Below are 14,796 nucleotides of genomic sequence, written 5' to 3'. Positions count from 1 at the left end.
ACTGGCCCTCCCTGGTGGTGCAGCAGGTTAAAGCACAGCACTAAGAAGCTAAAGCCACTTCAGCATGAGTTCGATCCCCTGCCCTGGAGGTGATCCACATGGTGACCTCTCCTGACCCGCCCGCTGCTCCCCTTAGTGTACTTTGTAGATTGCCTGTTCTGCTTCCCATTCTGTCTCTTGTGAATCCTCTCATCACTCCTGCACTTCCGGCCTGTACCCCAGTTCTGTATGCATAAATAAATCTTAAAGAAAATAAAAATAAAAAGGATATATTTACATCTTAAAATACCATCCAATTTAGTGAAAACAAAGCATTTAGTGGCACACTAGTAGGAGCTGCTTAACAACTACTAGTCACGTCTATGGCATCATACCTACAAATACTAAAGAAAACAGGCTTAAAAAGTGCTAATACCAAATTTTAAACAAGAAATTTGCAAAAATTTTATTACATAAAGATTTTCACTCAAAGCACACAAAATACATGGTAATCTCAAACTTGGAGACAAGTAAGTTAATAGACTTTCTCTTATAGTGCAGGCTTATAACCTCGGTGACATTTCTGGATAAAGTTAATAGTGTACGCTTTAAAAGGACTAGTCTGGTTGTGTTTCTTCTAATTTTAATTCCTCTTCATTTGCAGTAATGGCAATAGCATCATTATGTGGATTGTCTAGAATGTCTTTGTTAAATCCATTTGACTTCTCCTGTTGGTCCTCACCTGTACTAACCTCTTCTTCCTGTTGCTCCTCACCTATGTTAACCTCTTCAACTTCCTGTGCAGTAGGGGTGTTCATGAGTAAGTCTGAAAGAGAAATCATTGTTACTTCTCATGAAAAGCACCTATTCCAGTCTAGCCTGATAAACACAAGTCTCTACAAGCTTCAATCGGTAGAAATTACATCTATTATTATTTTAATTATCATCACTGTTCTTCCAAATAAAGTCATTTAAACATATCTAAAGTCTACTAAAAAAACACAAAAGAGTCTTTAAAACTACTAAAGTACGGGGATTATAACTGAAATGGAAAAAAGGCACAAAATGATGTAAAACTATTAAGGAAAAAAAGTACTAAAATATTAAGTTAAATCCATTGGACTCCTGTTGGTCCTCACCTGTATTAACCTCTTCCTCCTGTTGATCCTCATCTGTATTAACCTCATCAACTTTCTGTGCAGTAGGTGTGTTGGTGAACAAGTCTGAAAGAGAAATCATTGTTACTATTCACGAAAAGCACCTATTCCATGCTAGTCCGATAAACACAAGTCTCTTCACAAGTTTAGATCAGTAGAAATTAAATCTATTATGATCACTTTTCTTCTGAATAAAGTTCTTTCAAACATATATAAAGTCTACTAAAAAACACAAGATCTTAAAAAGTACTGAATTCAAACTTGAATCTTAGTCAAATTAACTGTTCTACTAGATAGGAGCTTTTAGATAATCAAATGCTGTTACCAACATTCTACTAGTAGATATCTAAGAGAAATGAAAACAAATGTCTGCATAGAAGTTTGTACATAAATGTTTACGGCAGTATTTAGATTAGCCAAAAATACAAACTCAGATATAGACAAACTGAAGAACAGATCAAGTGGGTATATTCATGTAATGGCGTATTATGTTGTGGTAGTTGAAAGGAAGTACCGATACCTGCCTTAACTTGAATGACACATATTAAAATTGACCACTCTTGGGGCCTCCTTGGTGACTTAGGGGTTAAGTCTCAGCACTGTGAGTCCGATCCCCAGCCAGGGAGCTAACCCATATATGGAACAGCTGATGTCTTCTGTTTTGCCCCACTGCTCTCCTTAGAAGTGAATTTCAGTAAATCCACCTGCTCTACTCCCCATTGACCCTGGTGAACACTCTCACCCCTGCACCTCTGGCCTATTATCCCATTTCTTCTACACAAAAATAAACAAAATCTGGGGGTTCTCCCTGGTGGTGCAAAGGGTTAAAGCACAGCACTAGGAAGCTAAAGTTTTTTCAGCATGAATTCTATCCACCTGCCCTGGAGGTAATCCATATGGCACAGCAGACCTAGCCTGACCAGCCTGCTGCTCCCCTCAACAGGGTACTTCATCAGTCGGCCTGTTCTGCTCCCCACTCTGTCTCTGGTGAATCCTCTCACTGCCCCTACACCTCTGGCCTGTACCCCAGTTCTGTATTCATAAATAAATACATCTTTTTTAAAAAATAAGAAAAGAAAAATCAATTACTTTTAATAATATTTCAGAAGTAACCTATAGTAAAGTTTAAGACATTTATTTCTATTGGGCAAATTTTAAAGTTGTACATTACAAATATAGGGGTCTCCCTGGTGGTGCAAGGATTTAAGTCAGCTAGAGGCAGCCACTGCAGCATGAGTTCAATCCCTGGACAGGGAGCTTACCCACATGGTGCAGCAGACCTGTCTTGCCCACTGCTCCCCATGGCAGTGTTTTTTGGTAGATCCTCCTGTCTCCAATGGATCCTCTCACCTTGTACCTCTGGCCTACACCCCAACTCTTATATGCATAAATAAAAAAAAAAAAAAAAACCTTATGTGTATGTGTGTGTGTGTGTGTGTGTATCAAAACCTAAAATAATTATTGACAGGTATACTTTGAAAGTAAGAGGAAGATATTGTCATCAACAATAGCTGGATGTTCTTGTAATTTTCCACACTGCTCTAATAAAACTCCCATTCATAAAGTCAAAACTTCATTTTAATTGAAAAAATGACAATGTAGTCACAATGACTTTCACTTGAGAATTTTACTATCATAAATGAAACTTATTTTATAGCATGTTCTCTATTACTGCAATTCTTATTTTCCCATGTCAAAAGGAAAACCTGGATTGGAAATTCAGAGACATACACAATTCTGCGCATTCAAAACTAATTTGCAATTATTTTTAACAAGGGTTTTAATAAACTTGATTGTCTAGTTTCTTAACCCATTATTTTAAAACAGCAAATTTAAGGGTTTTTTTTTTTTAAGATTTATTTACTTATGTATACAAAAACTGGGGTGTAGGGCCCTCCTTGGTGGGGCAACCGGTTAGGACGCAGCCCTGCAAGGTAGCCACAGCTACCTCAGTACAAGTTTAATCCCCACCCCTGGAGGTGATCCACATGGCGCAGGCCTCTCTTATCTCGACCACTTTTCCCCTCAGCAGTATACTTTGTCGACCTGCCTATTCTGCTCCCCACTCTTGTCTCTGGTGAATCCTCTCACTGCCCCTGCACGTCTGGCCTGTACTCAGTTCTGTATGCATAAGTCAATCAATCTTAAAAAAAAAAAAAAAAAAAAAAAAAAAAAACTGGGGTGTAAGCCAGAAGTACTGAGAGTATTCACAAGAGGCAAAGTAGGGAGCAGAACAGGCAAATGTATTGAAATACACTGCTGAGGGGAGCAGTGAGCATAACAGAAGAGGTCTATACTCCATGCAGTTTGGCTCCCTGGCAGATCAAGCTCATGTTGCAGTGGCTGGTGATAGCTTCATAGTGCTGAGACTTAACCCCTGGCACAACCAGATTTGGAATTCATTTTAAATTAAAATAATCTTTAAAGAGGTACTCAGCTATTGAGAAAACCATCTTGGATTCATTTATTCTTTGAGAATTCCAAATAGCTAACACACACACACAATCTCTCTCTCTCTCTCTCTCTCTCTCTCAATATACATAAACTTAATATATCACATTTTTCCATTCCTAGAGGTTATTTTATTTTGGGGGATAGAAGAGAAGTTAAAATTTCTAACATGCCCTTGATATATTAATGGTAGCACATAAAACCCAGAATAAATTACCATTTCCTAGGGACTGGCTATTACTCAGTAGCTTCGCCTGCCTTCTTTCCAAGGCCAGTTGTTTATTTCTCTCAATTCTTTGTTGCTGCTCTTCTGTTAGACTTCTACTTGACTCGGAAGCAAACTGCTCACTTTGAAATGAGTTTGTCAAAAAGGGTTCTAATTCAGTAGTAGTTGTTACATCATGGCCAGTATTTTCCTCTATTTCATCTGCAGTAGAAAAGAAAAATTAGTATATATGTAGGATTAAACTATTAAAAAAGAGATTACATAGCTATTAATTGAAAAGCAGTGTAACTGCAAGGTGCCAGGTCTTAAAATATAATTTGTAAGGTATGAAAATATATATGCTTAATTCAAAAAAGTGAAATGCATCACCATAAAGAGGCATTAAGTCAAATAGAGATAGCAGCTTAAAAATAAGCATAGAGAGCTGCCCACATCCAAGTGTCAGAGCATTCTTCCAATTGTAATAGTTGTCCCCTACATCCTTCCCCCTTTCCTTTAGTAATCCTATCGAATCAGATCTGTGCTATTAAAAGAAAAGATATGAATGGAAAATAAAACTTAATTATTAGAAATACTTTATGCTTGGGTTAATAAAAGAACTTAAAGACTCCAAAGCATATTCTTGTTTTACATTAAACAAACACATTATATGAACCTGTCAGTGTCGATGTGATATACAGTAATAATTTTAAATGGGCTATTTTTTTAGTAGGGTAAAACCATGCAAATAAGGAAAAGAAATTCAGATCTCTGGACATATTTCCAAGTTAATTAGGGAAAAAACCAACAACTCATTTCTCTCTATATTATTAGCCTTAATAAATTCTTAAAAGCCCTATATATATTATCATGTCATCTAAAAGTAGGATATCCCTAAAATGATTCACAGTGGTATGGAAAATAAACATTCGATTTTTCATTTATATTTCATTAAGAAATAAGAAAGATTAAGTTTTAATAACACACATTTAAAATAAAGACTAGCAATGAGAAATTATCACTTATCCATTTGACAAGAGTTCTGGTTTGTAAAGCAGCTCCATGCTGCCAAGTGGGTCATTTTTCAACTTCAGCATATAATGATATGATGTTTCTGATAGCTCAATTAAACAAAATGAGAGACTATCTAGGTTTAACCAAACAACCCCAATAAAATGTATAAGTGGTAACAAGATTTTTTAAAAGAACTGAGAAAATAGAAAAGCTGATACTCCCCTTCCTTTTCTATATAAGCATTCAAACTGTCAAATACACCACTTGAAATATTACTTTGTACTTATTATCCTCTTGGAATTTATCTACTGTGCCTTGAGGTATTAGCTAGTAATAGTAAATATCATGACTGTGTAAACATATAAGACATGAAGACAAACCTTTACACTTACTTCAGTGAGTCTGAAAAATCATGTTATATTTCATCAAGTCTTTTACAATCCAACCCCCATTTAAAGTTTCTTCCTTACTAGTGAAAGACAAAAAAAAATACTTTGCCTTCCTGACATGAAAAAAAAATGTAACAAGAAACTAAATACATTCCTGTCAGAAAAACTGATGCAAAATGTAGTTTCTAATAATGCTTCATATCTTTGAAAGATATCTTCAATAATAAACAACTTATTTAATACAGACAGTGTTTTATGGAAAAACAAGGTGGATATATATATAACCACCAATGGAGTTTTAAATAGGATAAAAGTGGGATTAAATATAAAATCAGAACCACACATGAAATTCACTCACTGCAAAATTCATAAGCAGATTATTGTAGCAAAGAAACTAAAACTAGAAATATTTATTGTGTTACAGGAAGCCAGTGCTGTGACACATGCAAACAGATAAGCAAACTTATATAGTAATTAAGGGGAAGTAAGTACTGTGGGAAAAAAAAAAAGTGGGGCAAGCAGGAATGGGAGATGAAATTTTAACAATGTGGCTGAGGAATCTCACTTCACTAAGTTGACATTCCAACACAGTTTGAAGGAATCAGAGTTAAACATGCAGATTTGGGGCAAGAGAGAATTCAGGACAGTGTTCTAGGCAGAATACAATAACCTTAAGATTGAAATGTGCCTGGAATGTTTAAGGAGCAGGTAAGTGGTAAGGTAGCTAATGTGCAAGACTGAGGAATAGTAAAAGACAGAGGCAAGGGAGGTGGTACCACTCAGGGGCAGACCCTATAGGTCCAGTTCAATAATACACGTATTTGAAAAATAAATAAATAAAATGCTTAAGACATTTTTACTGTTGTGGTGCTGATCCAAAAAAGTTTGGAAGCTATTCTTTTGAACACTGGGAAAACAGATTCAACAACAATCAAAGTTCTCTGATATAGGCTTCCTCTATATATCCTAATTTTAGCAAGCTTAGAATGGTTCCTATTCCTTTATGCCTCCACACAGTGGCTTCCCTATCCAAAAACTCACTGCCTGACCTCTACTGCTTACCATTAAAGCGTTCCTAGAACCTCCTCTACCAAGCTTTCCCCTTCCCTAGTAAAGATAATTATGTATTCCTTTGTACTCTGTTCCCTCAAATCTCTAATTACAGCACCTGCTGGACCACTGGCAATGTTGTATGCTCTTGAAGCAAGGGGTCTGATCTTATTCCATCTTTAAAAGTGACCCTTCAGCATAGAAAACAGCTCAAAAAGTGCACTGAATTAACTAACCAACTCAGGGGTACATGCTGTGGGATTTAGTATCATAATTTTCTTTTCCATATACCAAACCCCATGCCTTTGGTAACTACCGTATTACCAAAAAATTAAACTTTGTATTATTTAAATTATAATCTTCACACTTTTAGAAGTAATTATATGTAACTTTTGGGGATTCTATATAGAGTCTATTTTCAACATCTGCTGAAAGCTCTAAAAACACAAACAAACATGTATGGAGCCATCGCACAGAAAATCTGATAACTATACAGACCCTGTCGGCAGGAACCATGTTTTGATGTGTGTGACTGTCTATGGTTGCATTGTACAACTAACAAATGCAATCAATACCAAGACAAGTCACATAGGTCTTTAAAGTCCTGTATCCAGTATCTGCACTCTTGAGTGAAATATAATCTGCACCATCAAAATTATTCTGCCTAGTTTTCCAAAATCACATATTTTGTGGTAACACATATATAAATCACATATTTTGTGGTACACACATATATAATCACATATTTTGTGGTACACACTATACCTTGTCATGCATTTTTTATTAATAAGCACTACAAAAGATCAATGGATCACCATCAGAGGTCTCAAAAGCTCATGTTCTGTGGTTAAATATTTTTACAACACCTCTTAATGGCAGTGCAACAGTGTCTTCAAGAAATAATTATCATATGCAATATTCTAGACTGGTCATAACATTTCAACGCATTCCTATTTACTTCAACAAAACTGTTACGTACTATAGACAGACCAAGAACCCAATCTGCAATACTGTCTACCCCAACTCAATCCATTTCTAATAGCAAAATTATTACAAGTAAACCTACATTCTTACCATTATTGCTAACAAAATCTTCATGTAAAATAGGAAGATCAAGTCGAATTCGTTTTAAACAGGTCTGAAAATAAAGAGATATTTTTACACTTTTATCAATAACATTTGGGAGAAATGGCATTTTATTCAATTCTTGGTTTTAAAAAAGTTGTTCTTCAAACAACTACTCTTAATTTTCCTTCTCTCTACCAAGATGTTTCAAAATGAAGACCCCAAACAGCTTACCAAAACTAAGCTATTACTATCCTTGTACTATTTAACATTGTGAACTAGCTACAATAATCTCACCACCTACCTGAATTTCCTTTTTATTTCCTAGGTATTCAACTCTGTCAATAAAATCTTCAAATTGCAGTTTAGGGAATAGCCTATGTGCCCAGTGCTCCATGTGTCTGATTAGCGTCTTCAAGTCTTCAGCCTGGTATATAAAAATAAAAATGCTAAACAGAAGACTCATTCTCACAACTGACCTTGTCAGCAAATTTTAGAATTGAATAGTAATGCCAAAGTCATTGGTGTCATTTCATAGTTATAAGGTTAAGAAACTTTTAGAAAGAACTTTTAAGAAAAATGTTTACTATGGGCTTAAAGAATGGCGATCTAAAAAAGCCACTGGATATAGATTTGTTAAGTCAGAAAAAAAATCTTTATAAACTCTAAGTAATATAAACAGACCTGTATCTTTTACAGAACTATAAGAATAACCTGAAAATAATTTTAAATTTTACATTATTACAAAATAATTTTATATTTTACATTATTGTGTAGTCCCCATAAAATTCCCACCACCATTCACCTGTAAACCATCACCATACTCCCTTGTTCATTTCTCTCCTGTTTAGATCCCTTTTCCTCACCCTCCCTCACAGAACGTCTGATTTATGGCTGTTAAAAATAAATTTTAATGAATATGTTAAGATATCTTTTAGAAATAAGGAACCACAGTAACAGGTCCCCAAACCATATATAGAAAAGCAATGACAAATTCAGCATTACGAAAATAAAATCAGAAATCCTAAGAGCAAAATGCCAAAGACCAACAAGAACACTTAGGCATTATTCAGTCCACAATACCTGTCTCTACTTGAAATCTCAATTTAACATTATGATTTTTTAAATCATAATGAAAAACAGAGTTAATAATCTTGACTAGTGAATGACCAAAGTTCCAAATTCCTGGTTTTACTGTAAAATATTTTATTCCTCTCTTAACAGTATTTTCAAATAAGAGTGATTAAAAGCACAGACTCCAGCTCAGATGGCACAAATTCAAATTCTCAATTGTACCATTTAACAGCTGTGTGACTTTAAACAAATCACTTTACTTTTTGAACCTTTTACTTCATGTATAAATGAGAATAGACAAACTTCGAAGGTTTTTGCAAGGATTATGTAAGACAAGTAAAGTGCCCTTCATAAAGCAAGCACTGAAACAAATGTTAGCTATTGTTACCTGATCTTGCAGAAACCAATGGTTAAGACAATACAACTCTACCAATAACTAACCATGAAATACCGAGAACTTAATATATATTGTTACCATTCTCATTCTTATAATAAAGGTAAAAGTTCTTTTAAAAATCAGGTCACCGCCAGGGGAGAAAATAATAACAATAATGAACAATTATACAGCAGAGACATTTTATTAGGGTGAAATGGGGAATGGGATCAAAAATGGGGGTGAGAGAAGTGCACTGGACTATGGTGATGGCACACAGGTGATCTGGTGATGGGAAGCCCACGGGATTACCACAGAGATGGGAAAAGGCACAAAATGAAAAAAATAAACTATTATTTAAAAAAAAAAAATCAGGTCACTGGGCCCTCCCTGGTGGCATAGTGTGTTAAAGTGCAGCACTATAAAACTAGCCACAGCCACTGCATCATGAGTTTGATCCCCAGCCAAGGGAGGTGACCCACATAGCACAGCAGATCTCTCCTGCCTCGTCCGCTGCTCCCTCAGCAGTGCACTTTCTCAATCTGCCTGTTCTGCTCTCCACTCTCCCAATGGTGAATCCTCTCACCCCCATACCACTGGCCTATATCCCAGTTCTTGTATGCATAAATGAAAAATCTTTAAAAAAAAAAAATTCAGCCACCTAAAATCACTTCCCAATTGTTGAGGATAGCTGTCAGTTACCTCAAATGTCAACTTACACATAAAAAGAAAAATACCTAAATAGAGTGGGTAGCCCCAACTCATGCAGAAGAAGAAAGTATAGAGATGCTTTGTGAAAAAAGCAAGAATTTCCAAAGGTAAAGTAAGAAGACTAAATAGCATAAATTATCTCAGAGCTATCGCACCCAGCAAAGAAGCATAAGATTCATCCCCCATTTATGGTTATTTACTTATTTTAATAAAGGTCTTATCATGAAAATGATCAAGACTTTATGAATTCAAAGCACCAATTCACCATTTCTATTTGACAATTTCAACAAAGGCAATGAATTAACTGAGCTGGGTTGGTTTTAAAACATCCTGATTTACATTTAGATTTGTAGCAAAGTAGGACAGACTTATAGTCTCTCTTCCTATCTACTGAAGGTAAGCAAATGTGCCATAATTTTTCAGCCTCCTAGGTTTAAAACTTTAGGATATTTTTTATGTTTCTGGTCCTCGAAAATCATTTATAAGTTTTATGTTGTTCATCTCTCTAGCATTTCCCCAACCAGGCTATTTTCACCTCATTCTACAAGTAGTGCTAGAGTCTTTGAACAGTAACCTGCCTCTAGCCTCTTTCCTCTTTCCAAATATCCTATATACCACATCAAGACGAGCCCACTGCTATACAAACATTATTATAGCTGGATCATGAAAACCGAAATCTAACCGTTGCCCTTAACTATTGTCAGAAATATGTAAAACTCTAAAATTCAGTTTCCTTAACTAGATAATGGGACCAACATCTACTTGATTAAGAATTAAAAACTATATTTGAAAACACCTCATGAGCTACAAAATTCGATAAAAATATATCTGCAGAAAAATTATATCTACATCTGACATGATTCAAAGAGAATTTTTAAATGTACATTTGTACAGTGATTGACAATTATTACAGTGTTTGTTTACCATAAACTATAACTGTGTTGTATCTTAGGATTACATACAGGTAAAATGCTTAACACAAGTAAAGTCCGTACTCTCATGAAACTTAAAATTATTGAGAGACAAATTTTAATCCTCAAAATTATAAAATACAAGCTCTGGCACAGCAATTCAGATATAGTTTTCCTAAAGTTACACAATGGCCAAAAAATGAGGTGGGTAAGACTCTTTTATGATTCTTGAAACAATGACCTTCTTACTATATCTCTGGTCCATAAGAGATGATGATGCAGACAGCATATGGTCCCAAGAACATAATGAAGTCCAGTTTTATAGATAATTTAAAATCAAAGGTCTAGAATAAATACCAGATATTTCTTACCTCATGTCCTTTACCTTTGAATTTTGCCTTATCAAACACATGCCTTAATGCTGGCAGTCCTCTCTCTGAAATTAATCTGTAGAGAGAAATGTTTTGAATTTCAAATTTTCTATAGTCATCAAATCAAGCCAAAACCCTAAGAAAGTGTATTTTCTGTTGAATTGGAAAAAAAAGTGTGTCTGCAAATCATCTCAACCAAAAGCTTTTAACACAAAAAGGAAATGGCTGTTAAGAAAATGCTAATTATATAAGGAAATGGTAGAAGTACCTCTGAGCATCCAGTTTGGGTATATTCCTTTTAACTGTTCTCTTTGGAGGTACAGGAACAGGTGCTCCTCTTCCTGACTCTAGTAAAATACACCAAGATTTACTAAAGTAATTTAAGCCTCATTTGTAAAATGCAGCATTTCTAATCTGATAGATGGATAATTGCACATAGACACAGACACTTTTTTGAAACTCTATTGACCTTTATCTGGTTCAGTTTCTTCACCATTTTCTCTCTCAGCCGGAGGCGGAAAAGGAGCAAAGGTTTCATCTTCTGTGTGTTCATAATCTGGGAGATCAATCAAGGCCTCCTGCTGTTGCTCCATCTTTTCCTCTAAGGGGGAAAAAAAAGTAAATGTGTATTCAGCCAAGTAGTCTTTCTATTACAAGTTCCACCGCAGCAAAATTTGTTTCAATTAATTAAACAGTATTTCAAACTCATACATCATGAAAAGTAGAGAAGACTAATAGTTACAGAAAAAAATAACTGGTCTAGAAATCAGTTCTATTGTAGACCCTACCATTAAATAATCATGATTTTGAGAAAATCATTTTACCTCAACTGTTTAGTTTACCAAATCATAAAATGACAATTTGGACTTTTAATGGATTAAATAGGCAAGGAATGGGTATTCACCACCTTACCACCCCACACTTGAACTAGAGCGACTTTTAAAAATCTGTTTACATATTGGTAAATTTTCCGTTGAAAAGAGAAATAATCCTCAGATTGATAATTTGAAAGAATGCTTTTTCAAGTACCATCTTACCTGAACTTTCAGCAATATCTGACACTTTTATCAATTTTTTTTTCTGGAAAAGTTTTTTCATTGACTTCCAAACTACTCACCTGGCCTTCCTTACATTCTGGATGCTCCTCCTGGGCTGCCTGCAGATTCCTCTTTTTCTACCCTGATCATGAAGTATCTAAGAGTCCATCCCCTGGTCCCTCCTTCCCTTACTCATGTGGCTTTTCTTTGTACATGGCTTAAGAAATCAGTTATTTATAGCTGACTCACTTTTTAAAGGCTTTTAAAAACTTTTTTGTTGTTGTTGTCGTCACATAGAAGAACTGCAATGTCAGCAAGAGGTAAGGTGGGGAGAGAGTTAGAGAATTCACCAGAGACAGAGTGGAGAACAGAACAGGAAGATTTACTGAAATGCACAGCTAATGGAACAGCAAGTAAGATAGGTCTGCTGTGCTGTATGTGGGTAGCTCCCTAGCAGGGATCAAACTGAGGACACAGCGATAATATTGAGATTGATTTATTTTTAACTCCACCCTAAGCATCAAGTGTGAGCCCCAGACCCCTACTTTCCACTTCAGAACTCTTAAATTTTTCAATGATATTTATATCATGTACAACACTGAACTTCTCAATTTTCCAATTTAGTGAATAATGTCTATGCACCCTTCTAGTCCATCTTGTTTGCTAAGTATCCCTAGAATCTGAACAAACACTTGCCAATATTTCTTACTTGGATTACTCCATTCCATCTATCCCAATCTACTGCATACATTACTCCACTTCTATCTACTTTTGCCTGTCAATCCACTGTATGCATTCAACTGGAATGAACCTTTGAAAATATAAAGCTATAAAGCTAACTGCATTTTTACCTGACTTAAATATTTCAGTGATTTCCTACTGCTCTCAGAATACAAACGTCCCCCACTTTTCAAAAGGTTGTGTCAAGCCACTTTACTTTTACAGAAGTCTAATGTTAAGTACTTCTTTTCACCAAAGAAATCCAAAGGTAATTTTCACTTTCACAAAAAGGTAAAAATGGTACCTGTTTTGCAGGGAACCAGTATACAATCAGCATGCACCAAGAGCAGCAAAAGTGGCATGACAAGCTCCTACCTAGGACAACATTATACAGGCTACATATTTATTTTATCATTATTGCTTTTATTATATGTTAGTATTGTGTTATTTGGAATGTTTTGGTTTTACTTTTTGGGTTTGGAAACATTCCAAAAATGTTCCATGTAAACTAATGGCAACTGCTTCTTCATTTTACACCACTTCCATTAAAAAATTTCTGACAGGGCCTCCCTAGTGGCACAGGGATTAAGTCTCAACACTATGAAGCTGTCGCCAGACACTGCAGCACCAGTTCTATCCCTGGCCAGGTAGCTGACTCAAAGGTGCAGCAGCCCTCTCCTATCTTAACATGGCTCCACTCAGCAAAGTATTTCAATAGATCAGCCTATTCTGTTCCTACTCTTGTCTCTGGTGAATCCTCTATCCCCCTGCACCTCTGTCCTACACCCAGTTCTTGCATGCATAAAAATAAATCTTTAAAAGAAAAAAATGCTGGGACCTCTCTGGTGGTACAAGGGCTTGAAGCACAACTTGATGAAGCTAGTTAATGCAGCTAGCTGTAGCCACTGCAGCACGAGTTCAATCCCCATCAGGGAGGTGACCCACATGGCACAGCAGACCACTCCTGAATCGCCCGCTGCTCCCCTCAGCAGTGTTCTGCTCCTCACTCTGTCTCCGGTGAATCTTCTCACCGTCCCTGCACCTCTGGCCTGTACCCCACGTTCTGTATGCAGAAAAAAAAAAAATTAAAAAAAAAAGCCACTGATGAAATTCCCTTAACTTCCTCCTCTAATCCTCAAACTCCCAGGAGTTAAGGACAAGTTTATGCTCAAACAGTCCATCCCTTGACCCTTGGGTATCCAATGGCCCACGTTTGGCAAGTTATCAAAACAGAAAGCCCTCAGTCTCAAGTGGGGAAATCCAGTCAGACTGCCTGGATGTCCCCCCGTGGCTGCCAAATCCTAAAAAAAAACGGCCTTTCCAGCTCGCTCGCCAGCCTTCTCAACCCTGCGCCCCCTTCTGGTTCCTCTCACTTCATTCCTCTCACTTCATTCACTTCATACACGGCAGGCTTTCGCAGTCGGTGACGTACCAAGATATACCTGGGACACGCTCCCTCCCGCTGAAAGGCTCGGTTTAGCGACACACAAGCCCGAAAAATAAACGGGAATAAACGTGCCCGCCCTCTTCCCCAGCAGCTTTCGCGCCCCGCGGTCGAGGCCGCCCAGGCCTTCCAGGCTCCGGTCGCTCCCAGCCTAGGTCCTGCTCGATCCGGTCCTCCCGCCTCTCAGCGACTCTCCGGTCCGGCACCCACGCGCCTCCCTCCGTCCGACTCCCCCAACTTCCTATGCCCTCAAGAGCCTCATTATGGCAGTTCTCACCTCACGCAGAACGCAGCGGGCAAAGTGTGTAGCCGGTCGCCACCGAAAAACCTCGCAGATCGCGAGACTCTGGCGTTGCCGCTGCAAGAGCGCCACGGCGTTTGGCGCCAAATCTGCGCTCGCAGGGGCGGTGCCTGCCGAGCCCGCCTCCTAGGACACACCCACTCAGGTCCCGCCCAACCAGGCCTCGCCCCTGAGTCCCGCCCATCCCGCCTCTCCCTTCCGGGCCGCTACTGCTCCCCGGAATTCCTCAGGGGAATGAAATCTCCCCTTCCCGAATTCCTCAGGGGAGTGAAATCTCCTTATTTGCTTACGTTTCCTATTTGTTGCTCTGTAGGCACTTGAAACTTTATAAATAGGTCCCTGTTTTTAGAAAACTGAATTGTGGGTGGAATATAAAGGATCGAGACAAACAATATATGATGAGAAACTGTCGGTTCTTCAGTTGCTAACGATGAGTCTGATTGTTGAGTCATGGGGTGAGAAATGAATGTTGGAGCGTAGATACAAAGAATGTAAAATATGTGCTTAATTTTTTCAATCTTTTTAAAAATTTTATTTATATAAA

At 37.3% G+C, this 14,796-nt stretch overlaps 1 protein-coding gene across 2 annotated transcripts; it reads right to left on the bottom strand.

The window, feature by feature from the left end:
• Positions 1-404: 404 nt before the first annotated feature.
• Positions 405-14,316, bottom strand: TIPIN (TIMELESS interacting protein). 2 transcript variants are annotated; one of them, XM_012728504.1, is made up of 9 exons: positions 14,229-14,316; positions 11,220-11,351; positions 11,019-11,097; positions 10,751-10,826; positions 7,615-7,737; positions 7,320-7,383; positions 3,805-4,014; positions 1,119-1,202; positions 405-805 (listed from the first exon to the last, which is right to left on the bottom strand). In XM_012728504.1, the coding sequence occupies exons 2-9, from the start codon at positions 11,341-11,343 to the stop codon at positions 597-599; spliced, it is 969 nt and encodes a 322-aa protein (XP_012583958.1). In that variant the 5' UTR covers positions 11,344-11,351; positions 14,229-14,316; the 3' UTR covers positions 405-596. The 2 variants fall into 2 exon arrangements, with proteins under 2 accessions (XP_012583958.1, XP_012583959.1); XM_012728505.1 differs by lacking the exon at positions 14,229-14,316 and adding an exon at positions 11,868-12,177.
• Positions 14,317-14,796: the final 480 nt, after the last annotated feature.

Source organism: Condylura cristata, unplaced genomic scaffold (assembly GCF_000260355.1).
Source record: "Condylura cristata isolate star-nosed mole 26May11 unplaced genomic scaffold, ConCri1.0 scaffold00023, whole genome shotgun sequence".
Lineage (NCBI taxonomy): Eukaryota > Metazoa > Chordata > Mammalia > Eulipotyphla > Talpidae > Condylura > Condylura cristata.
This window is presented reverse-complemented; position numbering and strand designations above follow the sequence as displayed.

Excerpts from the sequence above, each read along its gene's own strand:
- TIPIN (XM_012728504.1), bottom strand. The coding sequence starts at position 11,343 with ATGGAGCAACAGCAGGAGGCCTTGATTGATCTCCCAGATTATGAACAC. Across the intron at positions 11,098-11,219 it reads AGAAACTGAACCAGATAAAG|AGTCAGGAAGAGGAGCACCT; the intron begins GTCAATAGAGTT and ends GTATTTTACTAG. Across the intron at positions 1,203-3,804 it reads TAGCCAGTCCCTAGGAAATG|ACTTGTTCACCAACACACCT; the intron begins GTAATTTATTCT and ends TTTCTCTTTCAG.